Source organism: Loa loa, assembly GCF_000183805.2.
Source record: "Loa loa unplaced genomic scaffold supercont3.255, whole genome shotgun sequence".
Lineage (NCBI taxonomy): Eukaryota > Metazoa > Nematoda > Chromadorea > Rhabditida > Onchocercidae > Loa > Loa loa.
In genome coordinates, this window is record NW_018108435.1 from 33,323 (window position 1) to 55,085 (window position 21,763).

Genomic DNA, 21,763 nt, shown 5'->3' on the forward strand with positions numbered 1-21,763 from the left:
CTGTTTTAAAATTCATTTTTCTTGGAGGGAATAATTCAAAGTTGCTATGATTTAGAAAGAATAACAGCATGTTTGAATGCAACCATGTCATAAATCAATCATGAAAAGGAGACAAACAATGGACGCTAATAGATGATTATTATTGAATTACGAAGAGCTGCTGAATATTCCAATATCATAGACACTCCATTAAGATTGAAGGATTCCCCTACATAGACTTCAACTACTTGCTGTAAAACTTGAAATTTTTCAGGCGCGAACTATGCATCAATCAGTAATTTTGACGCACGCACCAGACAACGGTACTATGCCCACAATGAAACTGGAACAAGCCAAAACTCTATGTAAGGGCTTTGTTATTTCAACCGTTGATTCCCTGTTAAAACAATGTGAATTTTACGATCCACTCAGCAGCTTATTACACTTATCATGCTATTTTTCAAGCCTTTTTAGTGACACCAACACGAATATTCCGCACAGAACAGCGACCATCCGTAACTTTCCAGAACATCCCGATTTCCCCTACTATTTATGCATAACGGACCAGGATTTTTCCTTCGAAAAAACAAAACAAAGGAAGATTAAGTAGGGGTTTACTTTTGATTAAAATAAAACGCTCGTGACCACTAAGATTCTTGTGTACTTTGCTACTACTAATGTTACTGTTACTAATTTCTTGTGTAAAGAATAATCGAATTAACTTTAAATTCACAGAAAATTTCACAGAAAATAACTGACAGGAAAACGGGTTTAAAAGATTATACACGTCATAAGTAGAGAGAAACTGATACAACTGCCATAACTTGGATTAATTTACTGCTCTTATATTCTCTCGCCCCATTTCGGGACCTATTTTCCAGAAATAGGAAAAGTATTTCCCTTAGAAGGACCTTGAATTTCTACTAGTTAAAATGTATAACATCAGTTCGATAAGTAGGGCATCAGTCAAAAGCGTCAAACTAAAACCTTGTTAAATGCAAATATTTTGCCCGAAGTTTTGCTTTTCAGCATCAGTCCAATATCTGAGTAATAGTACAATCCTCGGCATATGAAAAGTGAACATCTCACAACAATAAAAAAGCTACATGAATTACATTAGTAATGCAAATTTATTGACACATATAAAACGATTAAGAGTTCAACAAGAATTAAACTGTGTTCAGGAATTCTGTAAAAGACATGAATTGCTAATAGCAATTCATCATAAATAACTCTAAGAACCAACAGCAATTAAATTCATATTATTAGAGTGAGAGTGATCTTATTTCTGATCAGTGGCAACTGAAAAAAACCAGTAACGAATGAACCTGTAACATAAGATTAACTTTCAGTGATACAAAAAAATGAAGCAATTTCTCATGATTTTCACAGAAAAAAAAAGATTAAGTATGGCGGCTGATAGCTTCGTACTGTACGACTGCTTTAACAGCATGTCTGAAATAACTTCGAGTCAGTGGGTTACTTTCTAGCAAAGATCAGCAGGAAAAAAGTTGAAGCACCTTCCAAATTATCACAAAGTAACCTTCTGAAACTTTCAAAAGTAGCCTTCATTAAACTCTTGAAATCTGGACTAACTAATAATTTATAAAAAACAACAAACCACTTATGCAGTTAGCTTAGAGAACTTTGCATCACATCAAATCGCAGTTCGCGTTTCGCAAACGATCTTTTGTGTTCGTATTTCGTGCTCGTACAAAACGTGTTATGTATTTACTTGCTGAACTGAAATATGGAGTCGCATACTGACGCCGTATAACACTGTGCATACACAAATCCGCACCAGAAGCGAAGGATCTTACCTGAAACAACATAGCATCTAAATGATGACGATATATTACAAAACTCCAGTACATGAAGACTATCAATTTTAAAAAAGCAAAACTTCGATGTACTCCATTTTAGTAAGAAACGACCTAAAAATGTCTCCCTGTTATATTTCAATGAAGAATAGTTGAATGTGACAAAAGGTGCTATTCAAAACAGAATTCAATCTCCGTCGTAATGCTGTTCTGGATTGTAATGTAAGGCTTACAGAAAAAATAAGACATTATAATTCCTTTTTTATTATACAACAGGAATGACTGAAGTGAACAAGCTGATGGTATTTTTAGTACCAATAAAAACAGAATCAACATGCCACTTTCAGTGTAAAAACAATGCGAGGTCCATGATTCATTCAGCAGTTTATTACGCTTGTCATGGCAGTGTTTGCAAAGCTATTAGAGTTTTACTGTTCTCCAGATGTTTTTCACCAAGAATCATCTCATTGACCATATTAACATAACATCTATCAATAATAAGGAGTTTCAAGTTATCAGTCCTCAAAAACAAGCTAGCAAATATAATGTTATTACAAAAAAAAAACTTCCTGTGTAAACTATAAAAATCAAAGAACAGTCACTTTTAACTGGAGAAATGTGGGAAGAGGTAGTCGATCAATAGCATGCACATTTGAAATATACTTTACGACAGCTCGACAACAGAGATCTTGCAAGGAGGCAACTGAAACAGCCGCCAAGTTATTAGTATTAAATGGTATACGGAATAATCAGTTAAAGTACGAAAACATAAATATTCCGATACTCCATTCTTTTCAAATATCATTAAGAAAACCTTGGGAACTCTTCCACAACCACTGCATTCCGTTTCTCGAAATGACCAAACGTGCTAGCTCCGTGATACTTTCATGTACATTAAAATACGCTAATGTTGAGATCTGCAAATTTTTTTAGCTTTTATTTTCCATTCTTTCAAGACTACCGCCGTGCGGTATCGGCACTCATTTACTAATTCGGTGAGTAAAAAGAGACAAAAAAAAGTGACCTCGAAATATTGCATATTCCTCTTTCGGGCAAAATATTCTGCTTCATGACGCGGAACAGCTCGGTTGAACTCCAAGTGAAGTCTATTGCCGATTAAAATTCTCGGGACACCAGGTGCATGCTGGAAACATACATATTTGCAAACTTTAAACATCTCCATACTTCTCTTCATATTAGAAACTCAGAACTGACCAGTTTGAACAAAAACAAATGGTTAAGAAAGTTTCTCCTAATGCTGGTGTGCTTTATTTATCAAAGGAATTGAATTTAAATGGTATAATTAAACTCTTCCACAGAAACCTCATCAATTTCCGCAAGCCATCGGCGTATACCATCAAAAGACCATCTATTCGTAATGTCATAAACCAATAAAATGCCTTGAACTCCCCGTGAATATGATTTGATTATAGTAGAGAAGCGTCCTTGCCCTGATGCATTCCTGAAAGCCCGAAAACTATTGGAAAACCTTGTTTATTTTCACATGGATAAAATCTTATCATTTCATTATCATATCTATACGAATCAAAACGAACAGAAAAAAAAAAGAAAAACCGACCACAATTGCAATCGCACGAACTTTCCCTCTAACAGTATTGTTGTCGTTTTAGGAACTGCAAATGCTAAAAACAATATTCCTATTAAATCTGTTTGCGTAAAAACTAGAAAGTCAGAACGTATTTGTTTGATGATTTGGCAAAATGTGACAGAAGCTGGCAGTTCTTGGGAAATTATACATTGTTGAAAATGATTTTGGTAACTACTATATCAAAAGGTTTGAATTAAAAGGTTCTAAATAAGCAGATATTTTTGCGGTATGGTAATAACAAAGAAGTGTTTTTTTCTTGGACTACACTGTATTCACGAGAGCACTTTTTTTAAAATATATTTGCAAAAATGCAAGGGAAAACATTGTCGATGCGACGTTTAAGGCCGTGGTTAAAAATATTAAAGGACTTGGGAGCTTCAGAGAGCAAAACAAATCGCACAGCGTGAAACCATAGACAGTATGATGTTTACAAGCTTTGGAGATGAGTTTTATTGAAAGAACAAATTACCTAATACCATAAATTTAAAAATAATAACGCGTAATGAATTACGTATGAAGAGAGCATCTGGAGTGTATGAGACAGATGGCCCCAAAAGGTCCGCTATTTCGTCTTTGCCAACATCCGAGTCACCAACGAGCAGAAATTTAAGCATGTATTCGTGCTCTTCTCGACACAATTCACTCGCCCCGATACGCATTGCATTTAACCTGGAATACTTTATCAACTTCACTGCTAGCAAAATACGCCGTCCGGACTCCTGCTTCCCAGTTTATCCGGAATACTGCTCCACAATTTACCCAGGCGAGAAAGACCACCTTCGCTCGACCGCCCCGCCTCCATTGCTATAAGCAATCACCTGCGCATGCGAACTGACTGAGTCATTGTGAAAAGCTCTCGTCCTACCTCCATTTTATTAATAAATTGAGTTGAAGGTTCGTAGTTTAAGGACTTGCATATAAGGTGTTTCCACAGCGGTATATCACAGCAGGTTTTGTGGTTGTGTTTGTTTAAAGAGATATTGATGCATATATAATTAGCCGAGGTCCATCGATCACGGATATCTAGGCAAGTGGCTCGTGATAGCACATTTTTGTTGTAATCAAGTGAAAAACAACTCATATCATTGCTTTCTGAAAACAGCTTGAAATTCGGTCCCATATTTCACCACAGATGTGCAGAAAACTTGGAATATCTTGTTTCTTCTAATAAAATCCTAAATGGCAGTGGTGGGATCGACCGGTGACAAAAAATTCAGCATTGTGTTTTGTGTTTATAACATCTAAAATCACTGTTGAGGACTTTTATGCTTGAAATAAGTGGTTACATTCATCTCCCTCTCTCTCTCTCTGCGTTTGTTTGACAGTTCCAGACTAGTGTTAATACTGACCATTAGTACAATTCATATTTTTATTGGAATTGTTCAGCTAAACGAAAAATTAGTACGATCCCTTCACCGCTCATAGCTATAGCTATTTCATAAGTGGAATTTGTCTATCCCAGCAGACTCATTCGTGGGTGTATTCTAGTGCAAGTCGATCGACCTCATCTCAAGCTTCCACATCGATCCTATCTCCAGTTCATTCTCTTTCATCCACTTTCCTTTTCTCAGCAACTGTTGATATGTCCTCTTCCTCTGTTGTTATTACTAAGAACTCTTGTCTATCAACTAACGAGAAGCTATTCCTTCCACTTTCACTCCTTTTTCTTTGTTCAGCTTTGTGCAAATTGGATATCCACCTTGCTCAAATTGATCCATGCAATGTTCTCTTAACTCTTCGATCCTGTTATTTTGGTACGGCGGCAATGATCCTAACCGTTCTTAGGCATCGCCTTCTCGGTCTTGAGGCTTTCAGCAGAATGTCTTTATCCGGCTGCGTTCATTCTATCGAAACATTGCCATCCCATAGACCCCAGACGACACGCAGTGCTGTACGAAATGGTTAATTTTATAGGAGAAAAGAGCAGTCTGGATGATAGTGGTGATACGAGCATGTAAATATATTTCAAAGTTGCGTCTACTGCGAAATTACAGTAATTAGTTGTATGCTAGGAATACGTCTTTGATGGGTGAATTACTTGGTAGGGATGAATTTGATATCACAGTTCGTGGCCTTCCACTGGGGTCATTGGCAAGAGTCTCCGTAAAACACTATGAGACAGCGCTTTACTAGCACGATGAAATTACCTGGTCAAGTGGCGTATCATTTTTTTCGATATTTCATCTGGCTCTCTGTCTTTTCCCCTTCTTTTCTCCCTTAGTATCCGTGGATAATTCATTATGATCCTGCTCTTTTGCACCATCTCGAGCTCCTACCGTTTTCGTTGTGACTTTGCAGAATATTCAGGTTTTTAATACGTATTTCTTTGCTTGTTTTCGCCAAATTTCGCTTAATTACAAAATTTGAAATTAAGAAATACCAATATTGTTGCAGGAAAGATCCAAACCGTGTCGCCCAACTCATTTTTATTTTGTAAGCACATTTGATGGCGTCGACAGAGGAATATGTTCAAGGTTGTTGATTATTTTTGCGTGTTGACTTTCTTACTAACACTTTCAACCAGCTGATCCTGTCTTCCTGAGATAGGAATGCCCTTTTTAAAGTGATCTAAACATGGGCAGTTTGTTTTATCATGTGATGAAAAAAGATCTTGAAATTTCAGTCTTTTTGCAGGCATATACATTTGCAAGTATTATGGAATATATATCAAGATTGAATCATTTTAGCTTACTATCAGGGCTTTATTTTTGCAAATTTCAGATGCAACATTTGCCTCCTTGCCGCGTACTGTTAGAGGAATGCCTCTGTCGTTGCATGCAAGTCCGGACGGCCAGAAATTGATTTACTGCAATGGCAATTCCGTTTACATTCGTAGTATCCAGGTGATTTAACAGAGATTTTATTCTTCTGGCCTGATAAGCTGTTGAAGTTTCACTGATAAGCTGTTGAAGAATTTGTTAAACACATCAGTTAGAAATGATGCTTAACTGAGACTAGTTTTCCGATATAGTGTTTTTATTTGTTTCTTAGTTGCAGACTTGCTGTGTACGCGAAATAATGCTGCTTTCTTGGAGTTGGGTTAATCAGTAGTTCTCTATTACAGAATCCAAAAGAATGTGAAATTTATACCGAACATGCGAATCCCACAACTGTGGCAAAGTACTCTCCATCCGGTTTTTACATCGCATCTGGTGACCAGTCCGGAAAAATACGTATTTGGGATGCGACACAACCCACACATATACTAAAAGCTGAATATCCAATATTGTCAGGTCCTGTTCGTGACATTGCATGGTCTGACGACAGCAAAAGGATAGCAGTGGTTGGTGAAGGACGTGAAAGGTTTACTTTGTTAACGATAAAGTTTAGTTACCAATTTTTGAACTAGTGGTTGTTGGTCAAAAAAACCGAAATCTGACATAGAATTCTTTTGAAGAATTGAAAATTTTTTGTTAATGAAGGTTATAATTTTTAGGTTTGGCCATGTTTTCCTTTTTGATACGGGAACTTCCAATGGGAACCTTTCGGGTCAAAGTCGCACAATGTCAAGTATTGATTTTCGTCCTGCTAGACCCTACAGACTTGTGAGTGGTTCAGAAGACAATACTGTTGCGCTCTTCGAAGGACCTCCATTTAAATTTCTTACTGTAAGTTTGTAATTTAAGCTTCAATGCACCTTAAGTTGATTTTATATTTATTATTTGTTGGTGTTGCAGCTGTTCCACGAACATACCCGTTTTGTTTACTGTGTCCGGTATAACGTTAGTGGTACATTGTTCGCTAGTTCGGGAGCAGATGGAAAGGTTTTGTTTTACTACTTTTGCTTGTACTGATTGCTCGAGACCTGCTTGGATTATTTCATCTGCAAGGTTGTAGTTTTTATCGTGAGTTTTAGGTGATATTGTACGATGGAACAAGTGGTCAAAAAGAGGGAGAATTTGTGGATGACCAATGTAAAGGTATGGCTCATGCTGGAAGCGTTTTTGCGTTATGTTGGTCTCCAGATGGGCAGCATATTGCAACTGCATCCGGTGACAAAACCATCAAAATTTGGGATATTGCTTCGAGGAAATTGGAGAAGTTATTATTCGAGTTTTTTTTCTTTTTCCTGTACATGTATTACCTATTTTATTTCCCTGTTATTGTAGCTATTTTTTCATGATGTTTGTGTTTTGGATCTGGGGAATTCTTATGATTTGCCGGTTTCTTTGTCTTCAGAACTTTTGTGATAGGAAAAAATGTTGATGATCAACAACTTTCCATCGTTTGGACGAAAGCTTTTCTTGCTGGAGTCAGTCTCTCGGGTTTCATAAATATATTGGACTTAGAGAGCTGTTCTGTATCAAAAGTTTTGAAAGGACATAACAAACCGATAACAGCTCTTACGGTATGTCCGGAGAAAGCGTTGGCTTTCACAGCGGATTTTGAAGGAAATATCAGTAAGTTTTCATATATGAAAAGAGAACATGTTCCGCAGTTCGACCTGCTCACATATTGTGTTACTTTGCCGCGTATCAATTTCTTTTTTTTTTCAAATTAATGGGTATGAAGAAGTTCACATGATATGCTCATATCAATCTCCATTGGTTGTCCTAATACTTTTTAGTGTAAAAGTTATTGAATTCGTTCTTGTTTGACCCTTTTCATTGTCAGTCGGCAAGATAATGAGAATCAGTAACTTCGTTTATGAACTAAAAACTTTTTCATCTCCAAGTGTGGAGCAGCTGACTGTATGTTTTTTCCTACAAAAAGCCTATTCCGGATTTACATAGCAAAATAAAAGTTCTGTTGCAGCACGATGGTGCCTTAATTCAGGAGATTCAGAAAGGTTGTTACCCGCTGTACACTCTTCACAGGTAAAGGTATTTGGCAACTTTTGTTTATCGCTTTTATAATAAGGAGTTCACTATTCTGGTAAAAATTCCTCAAAATTGCAACAGTATATGTAATTCTTTATCATTCTTCATACAGACAAAATAATCTTGGCATAGTTGTTCGCTACATAATGTTGCAGGTATCAGATATGAGTGTCTCACCAAATGGTGATTTGGTATCGGTTGGTTGGGATGACTCGATTGCATTTACTTCTTTTCCTGGTTCACTCGGTGAGTTCATGTTTGTCTTGTTTTTTTTTTCAGCAAAACTAGAACTTTAATTTACTCAGATTTGATTTATTTGACTACATCGTTGCAGTGAAGTGTTTCAGTTACTATTATTTTTAGATCATGTTCAGTCAAACAAGGTGAAATTATCATCACAACCGCGACAACTTGCATTAGGTTCTGGTGGTAAGATTGCAGTTGTTGCTTGCCAGAAATCAGTTACTGTTTTCTCGGATGGCAAACAAACGATCTCGGAAAACATTGACTACGAAGCTTCTTGTGTCGCTGTTGCTCCAGATTCGAGGCTTACCGCTGTTGGTAGTCAGGTAAAAGAATAATCATGTTTTTTTTCTTTTTTCAAGTGAGTCCTTTCTGGTATATATTTTCATTACTTCTCAGTTGGTATTTTTTAGGAGGGGAAGGTACATGTTTATGAATTAAATAGCAATCAAATGAAGGAAATAAAAACGATCTCACAAACTGGATCCATTACTTCTCTTTCCTGGAGTCCGAACGGAAATTTCCTTGTTGCAACAGATACAAATAGGAAGGTACTTTAATTTTTTTTCCTTTCTCACCTTTGATCAACCTAGTGGGGCTTTCCCAACCTTTCCAGACCTTTCATTGCTTCCATTATCAAATTCAAAATGCTATTTCATTAGATAAATTGGTGTTGCAGTTTAGAAGCAATCCCAGGGCAAACAGATTGAAATCTTTCATCATTATTATGATTAAATCATGACACCTTGGTGATTTAAGTAAAATATATTTCTGGAGTACAACACAAGGAATGCTCCTATTATTTTTATCTTCAGTTGCTTGAAATGAAGAATGTTTACAACAAAGTGTTTTTTTTCTTTTTTTTACTTGGAACATGAGAGCTGTAATTTCCTTGTTTTTTTGCAATTAATAAATCAAACTCAAAATTGTAAGTTCTTGCAGGTAATACCGTATTCCGTGGATAATGATTACAAATGTGTCACAGAGAAAGAATGGACCTTTCATTCAGCTCGAGTAAATTGTTCTGCTTGGTCGCCAGACAGTCGTTTTGTTGCAACTGGTGGCATTGATACGAATGTCATTGTTTGGGATTTGAACCATAGCGGGGAACATCCAATAATTATCAGAGGTTAGCTGCTGCGCAGTGTGATCCTTTTGAATTGAATCCATATTTTCATACTGAATTAAGTATTTCACGAAATCCACACTTTGAATTAGACCTGAATTATTAACTTTCATTTACTGATTACCTGTATCTTCCTTGAAAAGTGTCAGCATTCGAAAAATATTTTTCGGATCATTTTCAGGAGCGCATACAATGAGCCCAATTAATGGGATTGATTGGCTTGGTCCAAATCGGATCATCACCGTTGGACAGGATTCAGTTTTAAAAATCTGGACAGTCATTGTGTGATTGCTTGTTATTATGGTATCTGCGTGACTGTTTGACGGAAAACGTTCGTTTTAATTATATTTATATCATGAACGCTCAAATGAACTTATTCAAGTTCCTGAAATGGGTATAAATTTATGCAAAGTTGCAAACAGCGAATTTTTTGTCCATTACATTGCTGGCTGATATGATGCGTCGATTAAATATAGGTAACAAAGGAAGAGGTTGCAGACGAAAATTTAACTTTCAACTTTTGTGTACAATAAAGCGTTAGCTGCTGTAACGCATATTATGGTGCTTTAATATTTCTCAACAAAAACAGTTCGAAGAATTTTATAAATCAGTTTTTGATGTTAAACATTGCTCTCTTTGTTTTGTGTTTTTTCAATCATATGTAGTAAATATGCTCGGAAGTAGTAGGTTTGGAATGAGTGAAGCTGCCAGGAGATAGGCAATACAATCTCTGATTATTCAGTGGAATTGGGCACTGTTAATGCAGTAAATGTATCTCAATTGTTGCTGTTCTCCTTCTGTGTCTTTTCTGTAATTTTGATAAATTGATTACCTTTCTTATATTGGTATAGCAGTGCAAGACTTAGTGAATCAGCGATAAATCGATCTTTGAGAAACATGTGATTTTTCTGATGCAAATTTTCGATGTAGATTGGGCAAAAAGGAATGACTAGTTTTAATGATGGGTTATATCCATCGATTCCTGAAATGAGTATAAATTTGCGCGGGTTAATGTAGTGAATTTTTTATCCATTACACTGCTGGTCGATGTGACCCATCGACTAAGCATAGGTAATTGTTTTGTAGATACTTGTCTGCATTACGCTGCTAAGTGTTTGAAGGGAGTTGTGTTATGGAGCTCTTTGTGATATTTATGATATGGGACGATGGGAAAAGGTGACGCAAAAAACACCGAAATTTCTGTCGAACAAAAATGTGTTTGTATCCTTTTGTGGTTTCTTTGTTTCGTTTGGTGTAAAAAAAAGGATGGGAGAACAGAAAGAGAAGGACAATACAACAACAAATATTTTTATCGTTTAAATTTTCGAAATCATTAAATTTGAAAATAGTTTTGTGTGCGTTACAGTTGAGAAAAATTAGGAATGTTAGGCAAAGGGTAACATGAACTGTCCCTACTCTGTTTATCATCCGATCATTCTAACAAGTTAATTTATTTGGCTGGGATAATGCCATTTCTTATGCTGAAGATAGCATTATTGAGTATAAAGTGGTGACCACTTTGTCAGGGAAGTTAATTGCTTTCTGCATATAATTCTGACCAAATGTTTAACATGACTTGATTATTAGGAATAAGTCTTGCATGCAACAGTGATAGTTGGTCTTATCTCCCATGCAAAATTTTTTCAAATAGTTCAACTCGAAGATGAATTAAAACTGAATGCTCAGTGTCGTTTCCTCCAGAAGGTTGCCGTTATTATCTCATGTGCTGAACGTTTAAGCAATTCTTGTATTTTGGGGAAAACAAAGTAGTGCAAACCAGGCGACATTTCATTATATTCATCAAACCTGATGGTAGTGTTTTTGTTGCTATATATTTATTGTGGTCGTAAGCCAGATCATACTTGTAAGAGTTGGATTCATTTCATTGTTGTTGTCCAGTTATTTAGTAATAACCTAACAACCGATTGACCAGTTGTTGACCTACTAACCGATTGCAGTGATTTCTCTTTTTTTTGAGTTGACTAAAAGTTCCGGGGCATACATATATCTCACATATTGGACAACTATTACACTGGTAGATGTTGCTCATTTCTGTGTATCATGTAGTAGCAGTAATTCAGCTCTTGTTATCTACTGATAATCAGCATGGAGAGTTGGATACGTTGTTGTTTTGATTTATTCAGAATGGACAGTGTATTTGTAGTTGAAATTTAGAAGAAAAAAAAAAGCTGAGAAAGGAAAACCAATTCAATTCACATTCATTGGTACAGGATAATGTTTACATAAATGGCGAATGAGGATACCAGATGCAGTTGTGACGGGCAATAACGGATTGTAGAAGTGTGAAGGAAGGAGAGAGTTGATTTGTTCTTTCTGGATGAACGAAGGGAGGAATAAGATGTAAATGGGCGGATCAAATCCTACAGGCCTTTTTACCCCGGAAACCCCATTTAGAAGGCATGGGAGATAAAAGGGTCATGTAAAGCAGAAACTATTTTGCTGATTCGATGGACATGACTTTTCGATTTGCGTGGTTTGTGCTGTTCATTTCTGTATGCTGCGCTGAAAATGATGATTTCGAAGGATCTGGCGAAGGATCCGGAGAAGGAGAGGATCTATTGACCCCAGAAAATCTTTGGCAGTCATCGGCCGTGCAACAAGATGATGGTGGCAACGATGTTTTGGAATTCACTGGGACATGTATGGATAGCATATCATTTTTGAATGTCCTAAGATTAACTTTTTAAAATAACAAACTTCAAAGTTTTTACGCACCCTAGAATAAATGTCAATTTTCTTTCATTAACTTATTGGTTAGTAATAAGTGGTACGATTGATACAGATCCAGCAAAGGAAGGATGTGGTGTGGATTTGCTGTTTCTCTTGGATACTTCTGGAAGCCTGGAGCAAATCTATACAAAGCATATTAATTGGACCACCCAGTTGACCGAAGCACTACTAACTGATAAGGATCAAGTGCATATTGCCATGATTCAGTATGCGGAAACGCCGACTATCGAATTTTCCCTTGATACTTATCGAAATCCACGTGATATTACCAATCATATTATGACAATTAATTTCCATTCTGGTGGTACCAGGACAGGTAAAGCGCTACTGGCAGCAAAAGTTGAATTGTTTAGTGAGAAGAAAGGAGCCAGGTTGGTTGAAAGTTGGTCATAATATTGTTTCAATAACGGTTTCATTTGTTAAGTGGAGCATAATTTTTTGTCCAAAAATTTTCAATTTAATGAGAAATAATTTTATGCTAATTACGGAAGAATACACTAAGTGTTTCAGATTTACTTTACTATCACAGATATTCCTCGGTCTTTTCGTGCCTGAAACAGACTACGAACTTGAACCATGCCATTTTCAAAATAACCTTTATGTTGGATTGCTGCTATTTTGGGAAGAAATATTAGAAAAGAAAAAATTGACATTTTACAGACTTCGAATGATTAGTTATGATGAGGGAAGTGTTTTAGCACATGGTTTGAACTCTTTAAGCATAAATTGATGGAATTTCAGAAAAAATGCTAGCAAAATCATTGTTCTATTTACGGATGGATTATCTGTCGATGATCCTGTAAAACACGCTCAACAGTTACGTGAAGTCGAAAAGGTCAAAATTTACGTTGTATATGTTGGGTCAGACGGTTTTGAATATGAAATGGACCGCATCGCTGGCGGTAAATCGAATATCTTCGGGTTCGCTCGTTATACTTTATTCAGTTATTTCGTGAATTATGACATAATCAATATCCCATAAACGCTAAGATTTAAATGCACTGACTCATTGCAAATTCTAACTTGTAGTAATTAAATATGTAATAACATCGTTAAATCGAATGATTCCTAACGCGCTTCTCATTAAGGTTGAGTGAACATTTATTTAAGATTTTGTGACGCAGTGCTGGGTGGTCTAACAGTGCATTTAAAGGAATCAAGTTAGCGAGTTTAAAATTTTCTGTCAGAAAGAATAATTGAGGTGTGACGTTTGAAAGGACAAGAAAAAGAGTACAATGATGGCACTGTTGACCGCTGTAACCAATTCGAAATAGGAGAAAACAAAATTGTTTCCTTGGAGGATTGGTGTGTAAATACTGCATCTTTAAAAACGGACAAATCATTGAAACAACTTGTTCTGATCTCCATCTCCCCCTTATCCACTACCTTTTTTTGTAGAGAAGTGAATAAAATTTTATAGTACATTCATCAAAAATGATATCCATCACCCGAGAGGTCATATCAGCCATAATCTTATTAAAGTAACATTTAATAAACTGATCGTGTTCTTTCTTCTGTGGCTTAACTTTTAAAGAATCCCATGTTTGAACGTATGACCCATTTATTTACAGGATACCTTCATTTATCAATTACCATTTTAGCTTTTTCTTATCGGAGTGATATCGTAAGTTGCTGAGTAGCTTCAGAGTAAAATGAAAACTTGGAAAATGAAAATTATTTTGGTCAAGGCGTATTTTATCCATGGAATTGAAAAGCTGTAATTAACGCTCTACAGCAAATAAATGACGTAGTTCGAGAAAAGAAACCACAATGCCTTAATGTTTTCTTCCGATATTTTCAGTTAATTGCTATTTGAGCCATATGATTAGGTAATTAAATAGCTTATGATTTCAGACCGCATGAATTCACTCGACTGAAAAGAATATTAATTGATGAAGTGGAAAATGCCGAAATGTGCGAATCTCAGAAGGAATGGGAAATACCAACAGCTACCATAAAAACAATAACAAATACAACAACAAGGATCGAATCATTCCAGTCTTCAAGTAAGATCGCCACATCAACAAAACTGCATACGACTAGCAGAACACGCACATCAGCTACAACATATCCTACATCACATAAATCATTTACGAAAGATACACAGTTGAAACATAAGAACAGGAAAATTCCGGCCAGACAATTAACTGTCTCTGAAGATCAGGTATGATTGCGCCTACTGTAACTTTTATAAATCGGATCGTTGCTTCAACTTGGCAATTCCCGAATTTCATTAATTTTGTGTTAAATTAAACTTATTAATCCTGTGATTTCAAATTGCAAGCATTAGTCAGAAGTTTTATATTATGGCAAAATAAATTCCGATTTGAGTGAGACTTGAAAATCTATGATTGAAGAAATAGAAACCGAAAGTACACTGAAAATACGTTATGGAAAAAATTGTTCATGAGCATTATTAATGACCCGGCAAACTGATACTTATAGGATGCGAAGGTTGCGGAAACAGATGCACGAAATAAAATTAGCGATGAAAATACTGATGAAGTACCAATAAGTATGGTGAATGTTGACGAACAGTTTGTCGGAGCTATAACTATCCCCCAGCAATCGACCTTCAGTAAGGATGTTAGTGATTCTGACACTATAATCAGTTTATTTAAATAACCAAAAAAACTTTACTATAACAACATTATGAAACGAGTTCAAGCGCTAACAGTGATACAAGGCATCCAAAGATGTTTTAATGACCTTTCAATAGCTGCGCTGATTCTTTTAAATTCTATGATATGAGAAATTAATGGCAGGAAAGTATCTTCAGTATACTTCCAATATTATTTTTTTTTTCAACATTCTGGTCAACCATAACACTCAAATTTTCAGCGCAGTGAAAATGATGAAGAAAGTGAGAATGGTGTAACCCTTTCTAAATTTACCAGGAAGCTACGAAAGGGACATCCACGAGTAGAAGTGATAACATCGTCTACAAACTACCCATTCACTGAAGGTCGAGAAACTTCACGGCCGGTAGATCTCACGAGCAGTAAGACAACATCAGCACCACGGTCCGTCATATTTTCGGACAGCTTGAGAGTTTTCTTACAAATTTAACGTTGATAAATTCTTAACAGACATAATTATTAGTTTATTTACAAAGTTCGACTTATCTTTTTAATAATTTCTAATTACATATGTAGCGCTTCTTTACCGTTCATACATGAAAGGAATACTCGATAAGCTAGTTTTCCGTTATCTTGATTGATATATTCTAGACTTTCAATACCTCGTACTTGTTGATATACGGCTTTCACCTGATGATATTTTCTGATTTGCAATTTCCAACAGATTCATCATTATTTCAGACATGTGACAGTGCAACGTATTTCAACTGCAAGAAAGTCAGGGAAAACAGGATCAGCTGGAAGCATTGAAAAAAGTCGAGGTAAATAAAACGAGTGTAGAAGAACATCGAATAATTCATCCATTTTTTTTTTTTTTAGGACAGTGTCCACGAGAAATTTTATTCATCGTTGACAGTTCTGGGTCAGTGCAAAGGATATACGATCAACAAAAAGAATACCTTTTGTCACTGCTCAATGAATTACAAGTAATTATTTTCCATATAATCTATGATTTTTGAAAGATCTTATAGCCGATCATTATGCTTAAGATATCCGATTTATCTAATCATAAGAAATAATCACACGAATTAGAATGTTTTGAAAGTATGCTGAACTTTTTCTAGCATACAGATTAAAAAGTTTAACATTAAGAAATGAAATACTACTAAAAAATGGAACAGAAACCGTCCTGTTGTTCCATGTCAATTACTTACGCGTCCCAAATGACTAAATATTTCGATTAAAAAGAAAAAACCCTTTTTTCTTATAAGATTGGTGAAGGCGACCAACGAGTTGCTTTGATTCAATTCGCTGGTAGTTCACATCAGAGAGTTGAATGGACATTCGATACATATAAAGATATCAGAGATATCGCGGAAGCACTGTCTCAAGTTCGACATTTTACCGGTACATTATTTTGATGGAGAAATACTTGGAAAAAAATTGGTTAGGTTTAAATCAGAAAGGTCAATAGTTGGTCAAGTTTAATTTTAGTCACAAATATTGATATTTAAAAGAAACAGACTTCTCACAAAGTTTCCACTGATGAAGGAAATCTATAGATGCAGAAGCTCCTTTTTTCTGTCCATAATGAAGAGTAAGGTAGTGCGCAGAGCAGTTATCTTTAAAGTGAGATTTTCCACACCCTGCCCTAATATTTCTTGCTGCTCATAGCTGTACCTTCAGTTTAGGATTGTAATTCATATATTTTGAAAGGAATCAATTATTATTAAGGGACGACATATATCGGACGTGCACTGGAAAATTCAGTCGATGTTTTGGAAACTCGCAGACAAGGAATACCAACAACTGTGATACTTGTAAGCGATGGGTACGCCACTTTTTTTTACGTTTTGGATAGGTCACTTACTTTTGAGACTTTACAACTGAATCTCACGATGAACTTCAGATGATTACATTTACAAGATATATAACATAAGTACGTTCTGAACGATGAAGGAAACGTTCCATTCAACATGCACATTGCAGATTCTCGCAAGACGATGCCAGTAAGCCAGCAGAAGAAATTCGCCGAATGCCAAATGTTGATTTTTATGCTGTCAGCATGTCACAGCTTAATAATTTGTGGGTTACTTTATTTGGTTTTATACAACTATTTCATCGTACCAACCTTAGAATTAGTAACTACACATAAAACCCCTCCTCCCATACCTTTCTAAAACAATGCTCTCAAGAACTGTTTCCTCCCTCTGTACTGTGATGAAATGAATAACATCAACATGAGTAGACATCCTGTTCCTTCCTCCTCACTCTACTGCATGGAATAAGTGACCGAAAAAGTCCGTCAGGTCGTTTTTTTTCTGAAGTAATTTTTCAGCGAATATCTTACGAAACTGACGGATGACCCATCAAAGGTATATGTTGGACCATCACGAAGTGAAGATCTGAAACGAGATTTGTTGAGCCTAATTCACTGCAGTATGTGATCAGAAACTTTAATTTATTCACTTTATTAACTACAAATTCGACGTTGCTTCAAGAGCATACTTAATAGAATAAATAATCAAACCTATAAACATTTTGAAAGACAAACGAGTTAGAGGCAACAGAAAACCGAAAAAGGGACAACCACGAAAAAGTATGGAAAGCTTGATCCCTATGAAAAAAAAAAAGTGATTACAGTTGCAAACAACATAAGCTCGAATATGAAGGGTATCACAATTGTCGAGAGGTAGTTCTATCAATAGGGTACAAAGTCTCCATTACAAGTTTTACGTCGACGCCTTGCATGATACTGCACAGTTGATGTCACGTAATGCTTGGATGATACTGCTGCCTGCATCAATTTGCACAATTAATGCTAATATTTAAAAGGATGAAGTAATATATAACTAAAAATAAGTAGAATCAGTGCTTCATACGAAGTTTAAAAAGGGAAATGTTGCAGATAAACTGAAATGAAAAATTCAATCAAAAGTTATACGGAAGCAATGCAAAATTTACGCTCGAGTTGGAGTAAAATTTCTTTGTGACGATTTTTGTGCTTGGTACGAAGTAACTGAAGCATCAATATCCCCACATCCAGAATGTTTGGGAAACGGTTTTGATCTAGCAGTTATCATTTCATCTGTCGACTTAGCGTAAGCGATACTGGCTTAAAAAAACAGTACTGATGACGGAATGAAATATTAGAATTAGTAGGAATTCTATAATTCAGAAGCAAAAACCATTACTCGAAAAAAGAAAGTCTGTAGAAAATCTCGTTAACATACCCATAGAATTAAAAAAGCTTGTAGTGCTTGGAACGGATGGCATCTGGAAATCAATATATTATGTTTGAAATCAATATATTATTGAAAAATTATGTTTAAGAGACCAAGAAAACTATTTAAACGTGGAGAAACTTCGAAATGAATGCACCCACCAATCACTCACTCGTTCTAACTTGATAATTAATTACTAATGAAGGCAGTTAATGGGATCAGAAAAGGCAAAAGCACTCAAATAATGATGGATGATTTTGAAGTATGCCGTCCTAAATTTATTGTTGAGTTTTTAGAATCCATAAAATATGCATATAATATAGAAGGACTCATCTTGATTGTTTCTGTCAGTAATAAGATGCTAATAAAGTGTGTTGTTTTGAATTACTGGCGAAAGTCTAACTATCGTCCAAGAACAAAATAATTCTTGAACATGGATTTACTGCCGTAACTAATTTGATAATACGTGATGGAAAAATAAACATCGTGCTACGGACAAATGCTCCTATGCACTTCTTTATCGGCTTAATGTTAAAACAGGTTTGACGAATAAAACATTATTTCGTCACTTTTTAAGCAGAGTAAAAGTTACTGACAGCACATGACTAAGTTGTCTAACAGGCTGTCTTTAGGAACAAAGGGTTTTCAATACACCGGAGCATTAAATTGCAAAATTACACCAGCCTCAGCAAGCGCAGCATGAGGAAATGACATTGTCGAGGATAAATTTGAATTTGGATAAGCAGTTGGCGGAAGAGCTATATCAGACAAAGGAGTCTCTTTGGTTGCACTAATTTGAGGGCTTTGCTCGGAATCTGAATCTATTTCCATATCACAAACCTGTAATGATAACTTTCAGTAACATTTTTTCAACAAACTGAAAAAGTGAAATTCCTTGATTTCTATACCCTCATTCTACCAAGCTCTTGTGGAGGTAGCATTGATTGGTCAATAATGAAAATCATTATACTTCGTGATCTTCAATGGGCTGCTGCGATTGAATACTTTCAAGCAGTTCCTTTTTTGTTAGGCCAAGAAACGAATCAACATAGTGGCCGATTTCTTCCAATAAGCTACATAACGTTTCACTAGCATCCAAACCCTAAAATCAATCAACTGTTATATATGTCCGCAAATTTACCGTATTCAAGCTAGTTTTAGTTAGTAAAAATTTGAAACAAAGGAAAAGCAAGGGAGAGGAAACACACTTCAGTGATCATAATGCCATACTGCGTACTGTGCAGAGCAAAAAGCTTCTTCCTGAGTATATCGAGTGCTTTATTTTTCGTGAGATCTGGTGCAGATGTCTTTAATAAATCGTCAACAATTTCTTCAGCATTTAACACCACTTTTTGGTAACGATCCTGCAACATTACCAATGATTGGCGATACAAAAATTAATCATAAACTATCAGCCTGAACCTAACATGATTCCTCATTTAAATTAACTGGAACAATTTACACAGTGAGAAACTGGAAAAGAATAAATGATACCAATACAAGGCAACAAACATTGCTGGAAGCCCCAAATGTATGGAAAAGATCCGAATGATTAGCAAAAGTCAGAAGGTGGAAAGCATGATGTCTTAACTAAAGAGTAAATTAAACGCTTCTTTCCAGACACCGCAAAAGGCTTTCATCATCGGATAATGAATAAAACTAAATGATCGCCTTGTTACTTGTTCTGAGTAATTTAACATTTAAACTAAAATGCTGAACTTCGAAAAATTCACATACAGTAGCGGCGATCGTGCTGAAAATTTTTCGCCTTAGTTTATCAAATGAGCCTTCAGATTTAAAAGCGTCTACGAGCTGGCGTACTTCGCTCTGCTCTACTTTAGTCACAAGCATTCACAGTCCTTCCTTACGCATCCTGAAAATATATTGCTGTAATGGAACAATTTAGGATAAATGGTAACTTAAAGCACTAGAGGGCTAAATAAACATACATGCTGAATGTCTATGTGAAAAAAAAATTTCTGCTCCCTAAACTCTTCTTGAGTCGCAAATGCGCTATAAACTTAACAAAAACAGTCGGACAACCAGTTAGTGAAAAAAATAGGAAACAGATTCGACCACTAAAAGCCTTCCAAACATTTAGTCAGCGATTTCTGACATGCTATGTAAATTCTCCAATCCTCCTCCCTCCAGTAGGTCAGTCTGGATTACCGGTGTGACCGTGCAGTGGAGTTGAGAAATACGACAGACTGTCAAAATTTTTAAGAGAACAGTTTCACAGACTGAAAGAATGCGTGAAACAACGAACTATACGCGCAGTAGTGATCTATTCGTGAACAGCACAGAAACCACCCGTGATCTAAAAACAAATAGAGATTCGGAAATACGCTTCGAGTACAAGAAAACCGGATTTGGACAAAATGTCGGCACCCCCTACCTACTATCCGATATTCAGACCAGATACTGTGCAGAGCGGTCATGGTAAACCACATGGTATGCTATTATGGTCGACCTGGTTTGTTCAACATTTGTATCAAGAGCTCTAAGTTGGATTAGTCGTTACAGTATGGAGCTGGCGTTTGAGGAGAATTACGAATGATGCTGAATCTGTGTGCGACAGTCATCAGATCTGGAGAGTTATTTCAAAAAGTGAGGACCTGATATGACAAAGAACCTTAGCTATCACAATGTTTTCAAACATCCCACTACTGATAAATGATAACAACACTATCGATATACAGCTATTATTTTTATTCTTTTAAATAATACTTCCACACTAAGTCCACTACTCTTCCATGCAGATGCAAAAGATTTGTAATAGTAACTTTTGACAGTCTTAGTAATGTCAACAACACAACTCGTGTGTCACAGATTTTCATCACGGCATTGTTTTAAGCATACGAAGTAAATTGAAAGTCAAAAGATAGTCGTAAAAACTTATGAAAGGTAAATATTTTGACGAAAACATAAAGTTAATTGTTAGCACGACACTTATTAAGGTTTATGAAAAGCAAGATTTCAAAGAAAGCATAGACTGGAAAATCAAATTAACAGTCCAATTATTAGCATGACATTTGTGTAAACTTGTGAGAAACAAGAGATTTCAGGGAAAACGCAAGAATAAAATTAAATTAATAGTCTAGTTACTAGCAAGACTTGTGAACTATTAAGTGAGATATTGATTCCAAACTCAGACTTTTTGAGAGTGCCGGCTGAATGATAAGTATATTTTCATTTTTTGTTCATTCTAATTTAGTAAGGAAGAATTCTTCTTATTGCTAATCTATGAAATAACTACGTTAGTATGATTAATGTCATTTTGAAATATTACTAGTACTTTCTTGTTCATTATTGCAAGTTTCATATCGTTTATAATAGAGTTTTGCAATTTCTTTAATCTTAGTATAATAATTTATCGACTACTCTTGTCGAGAAATCTTAGTTGATATTTGCAAGATAATGGTAATCATGGTTCGCAAAAACCCCTGTCTTCTTTATAATTTCACCAAAAATGTTTCGAAATTTGTTTTGAATAAAATTTTGTTATTGAATTGAAAACCTTACACCCCCAGTTTATCGCAGAGATCATTATTTATAATAATAGTAACAATTATTATTATTACCATTATTTAATAATTAATAATAATAACAATG

The 21,763-nt window shown here is 35.6% G+C and overlaps 4 protein-coding genes across 4 annotated transcripts; 2 read left to right on the top strand and 2 right to left on the bottom strand.

Moving 5' to 3' along the window:
• Window positions 1–772: 772 nt before the first annotated feature.
• On the bottom strand, window positions 773–4,197 carry LOAG_02389 (Ras family protein). Its single transcript, XM_020445996.1, has 8 exons — window positions 3,920–4,197; window positions 3,379–3,442; window positions 3,123–3,261; window positions 2,824–2,943; window positions 2,614–2,716; window positions 2,402–2,502; window positions 1,601–1,799; window positions 773–1,434 (listed from the first exon to the last, which is right to left on the bottom strand). Exons 1-7 carry the CDS (start codon window positions 4,065–4,067, stop codon window positions 1,632–1,634), a joined length of 843 nt encoding a protein of 280 aa, XP_020303610.1. The 5' UTR covers window positions 4,068–4,197; the 3' UTR covers window positions 773–1,434; window positions 1,601–1,631.
• Window positions 4,198–5,795: 1,598 nt separating this feature from the next.
• LOAG_02390 (uncoordinated protein 78) lies at window positions 5,796–10,190 on the top strand. The gene is made up of 13 exons (XM_003137928.2): window positions 5,796–5,882; window positions 6,130–6,251; window positions 6,473–6,711; window positions 6,845–7,016; window positions 7,086–7,172; window positions 7,265–7,449; window positions 7,588–7,808; window positions 8,164–8,225; window positions 8,384–8,474; window positions 8,592–8,797; window positions 8,885–9,022; window positions 9,414–9,600; window positions 9,779–10,190. The coding sequence occupies exons 1-13, from the start codon at window positions 5,855–5,857 to the stop codon at window positions 9,883–9,885; spliced, it is 1,845 nt and encodes a 614-aa protein (XP_003137976.1). The 5' UTR covers window positions 5,796–5,854; the 3' UTR covers window positions 9,886–10,190.
• Window positions 10,191–12,071: 1,881 nt separating this feature from the next.
• On the top strand, window positions 12,072–17,374 carry LOAG_02391 (hypothetical protein; the record flags this gene model as incomplete). The annotated part of the gene is made up of 12 exons (XM_003137929.1): window positions 12,072–12,258; window positions 12,401–12,719; window positions 13,090–13,269; window positions 14,203–14,512; window positions 14,794–14,934; window positions 15,190–15,371; window positions 15,669–15,748; window positions 15,807–15,913; window positions 16,199–16,334; window positions 16,662–16,758; window positions 16,917–17,012; window positions 17,266–17,374. The coding sequence occupies 12 exons, from the start codon at window positions 12,072–12,074 to the stop codon at window positions 17,372–17,374; spliced, it is 1,944 nt and encodes a 647-aa protein (XP_003137977.1).
• A 91-nt stretch (window positions 17,375–17,465) lies between these two features.
• Window positions 17,466–20,032, bottom strand: LOAG_02392 (hypothetical protein). Its single transcript, XM_020445997.1, has 7 exons — window positions 19,889–20,032; window positions 19,360–19,515; window positions 19,122–19,253; window positions 18,836–18,991; window positions 18,161–18,203; window positions 17,892–18,042; window positions 17,466–17,724 (listed from the first exon to the last, which is right to left on the bottom strand). Exons 1-7 carry the CDS (start codon window positions 20,000–20,002, stop codon window positions 17,697–17,699), a joined length of 780 nt encoding a protein of 259 aa, XP_020303611.1. The 5' UTR covers window positions 20,003–20,032; the 3' UTR covers window positions 17,466–17,696.
• Window positions 20,033–21,763: the final 1,731 nt, after the last annotated feature.

What these genes read in the sequence shown, in the direction of transcription:
- LOAG_02389 (XM_020445996.1), bottom strand. Translation starts at nt 4,067, where the DNA reads ATGCGTATCGGGGCGAGTGAATTGTGTCGAGAAGAGCACGAATACATG. An exon ending in TCCAGATGCTCTCTTCATAC is followed by an intron (nt 3,443 to 3,919) that starts GTAATTCATTAC and finishes TATTGTTTTTAG; the next exon opens with CATTTGCAGTTCCTAAAACG. An exon ending in GTTGTGGAAGAGTTCCCAAG is followed by an intron (nt 2,503 to 2,613) that starts GTTTTCTTAATG and finishes CGGCTGTTTCAG; the next exon opens with TTGCCTCCTTGCAAGATCTC.
- LOAG_02390 (XM_003137928.2), top strand. Translation starts at nt 5,855, where the DNA reads ATGGCGTCGACAGAGGAATATGTTCAAG. An exon ending in CTCCATTTAAATTTCTTACT is followed by an intron (nt 7,017 to 7,085) that starts GTAAGTTTGTAA and finishes TTGGTGTTGCAG; the next exon opens with CTGTTCCACGAACATACCCG. An exon ending in TTACCGCTGTTGGTAGTCAG is followed by an intron (nt 8,798 to 8,884) that starts GTAAAAGAATAA and finishes GGTATTTTTTAG; the next exon opens with GAGGGGAAGGTACATGTTTA.
- LOAG_02392 (XM_020445997.1), bottom strand. Translation starts at nt 20,002, where the DNA reads ATGCTTGTGACTAAAGTAGAGCAGAGCGAAGTACGCCAGCTCGTAGAC. An exon ending in TCAGCACGATCGCCGCTACT is followed by an intron (nt 19,516 to 19,888) that starts GTATGTGAATTT and finishes GTAATGTTGCAG; the next exon opens with GATCGTTACCAAAAAGTGGT. An exon ending in ATGGCATTATGATCACTGAA is followed by an intron (nt 19,254 to 19,359) that starts GTGTGTTTCCTC and finishes GATTGATTTTAG; the next exon opens with GGTTTGGATGCTAGTGAAAC.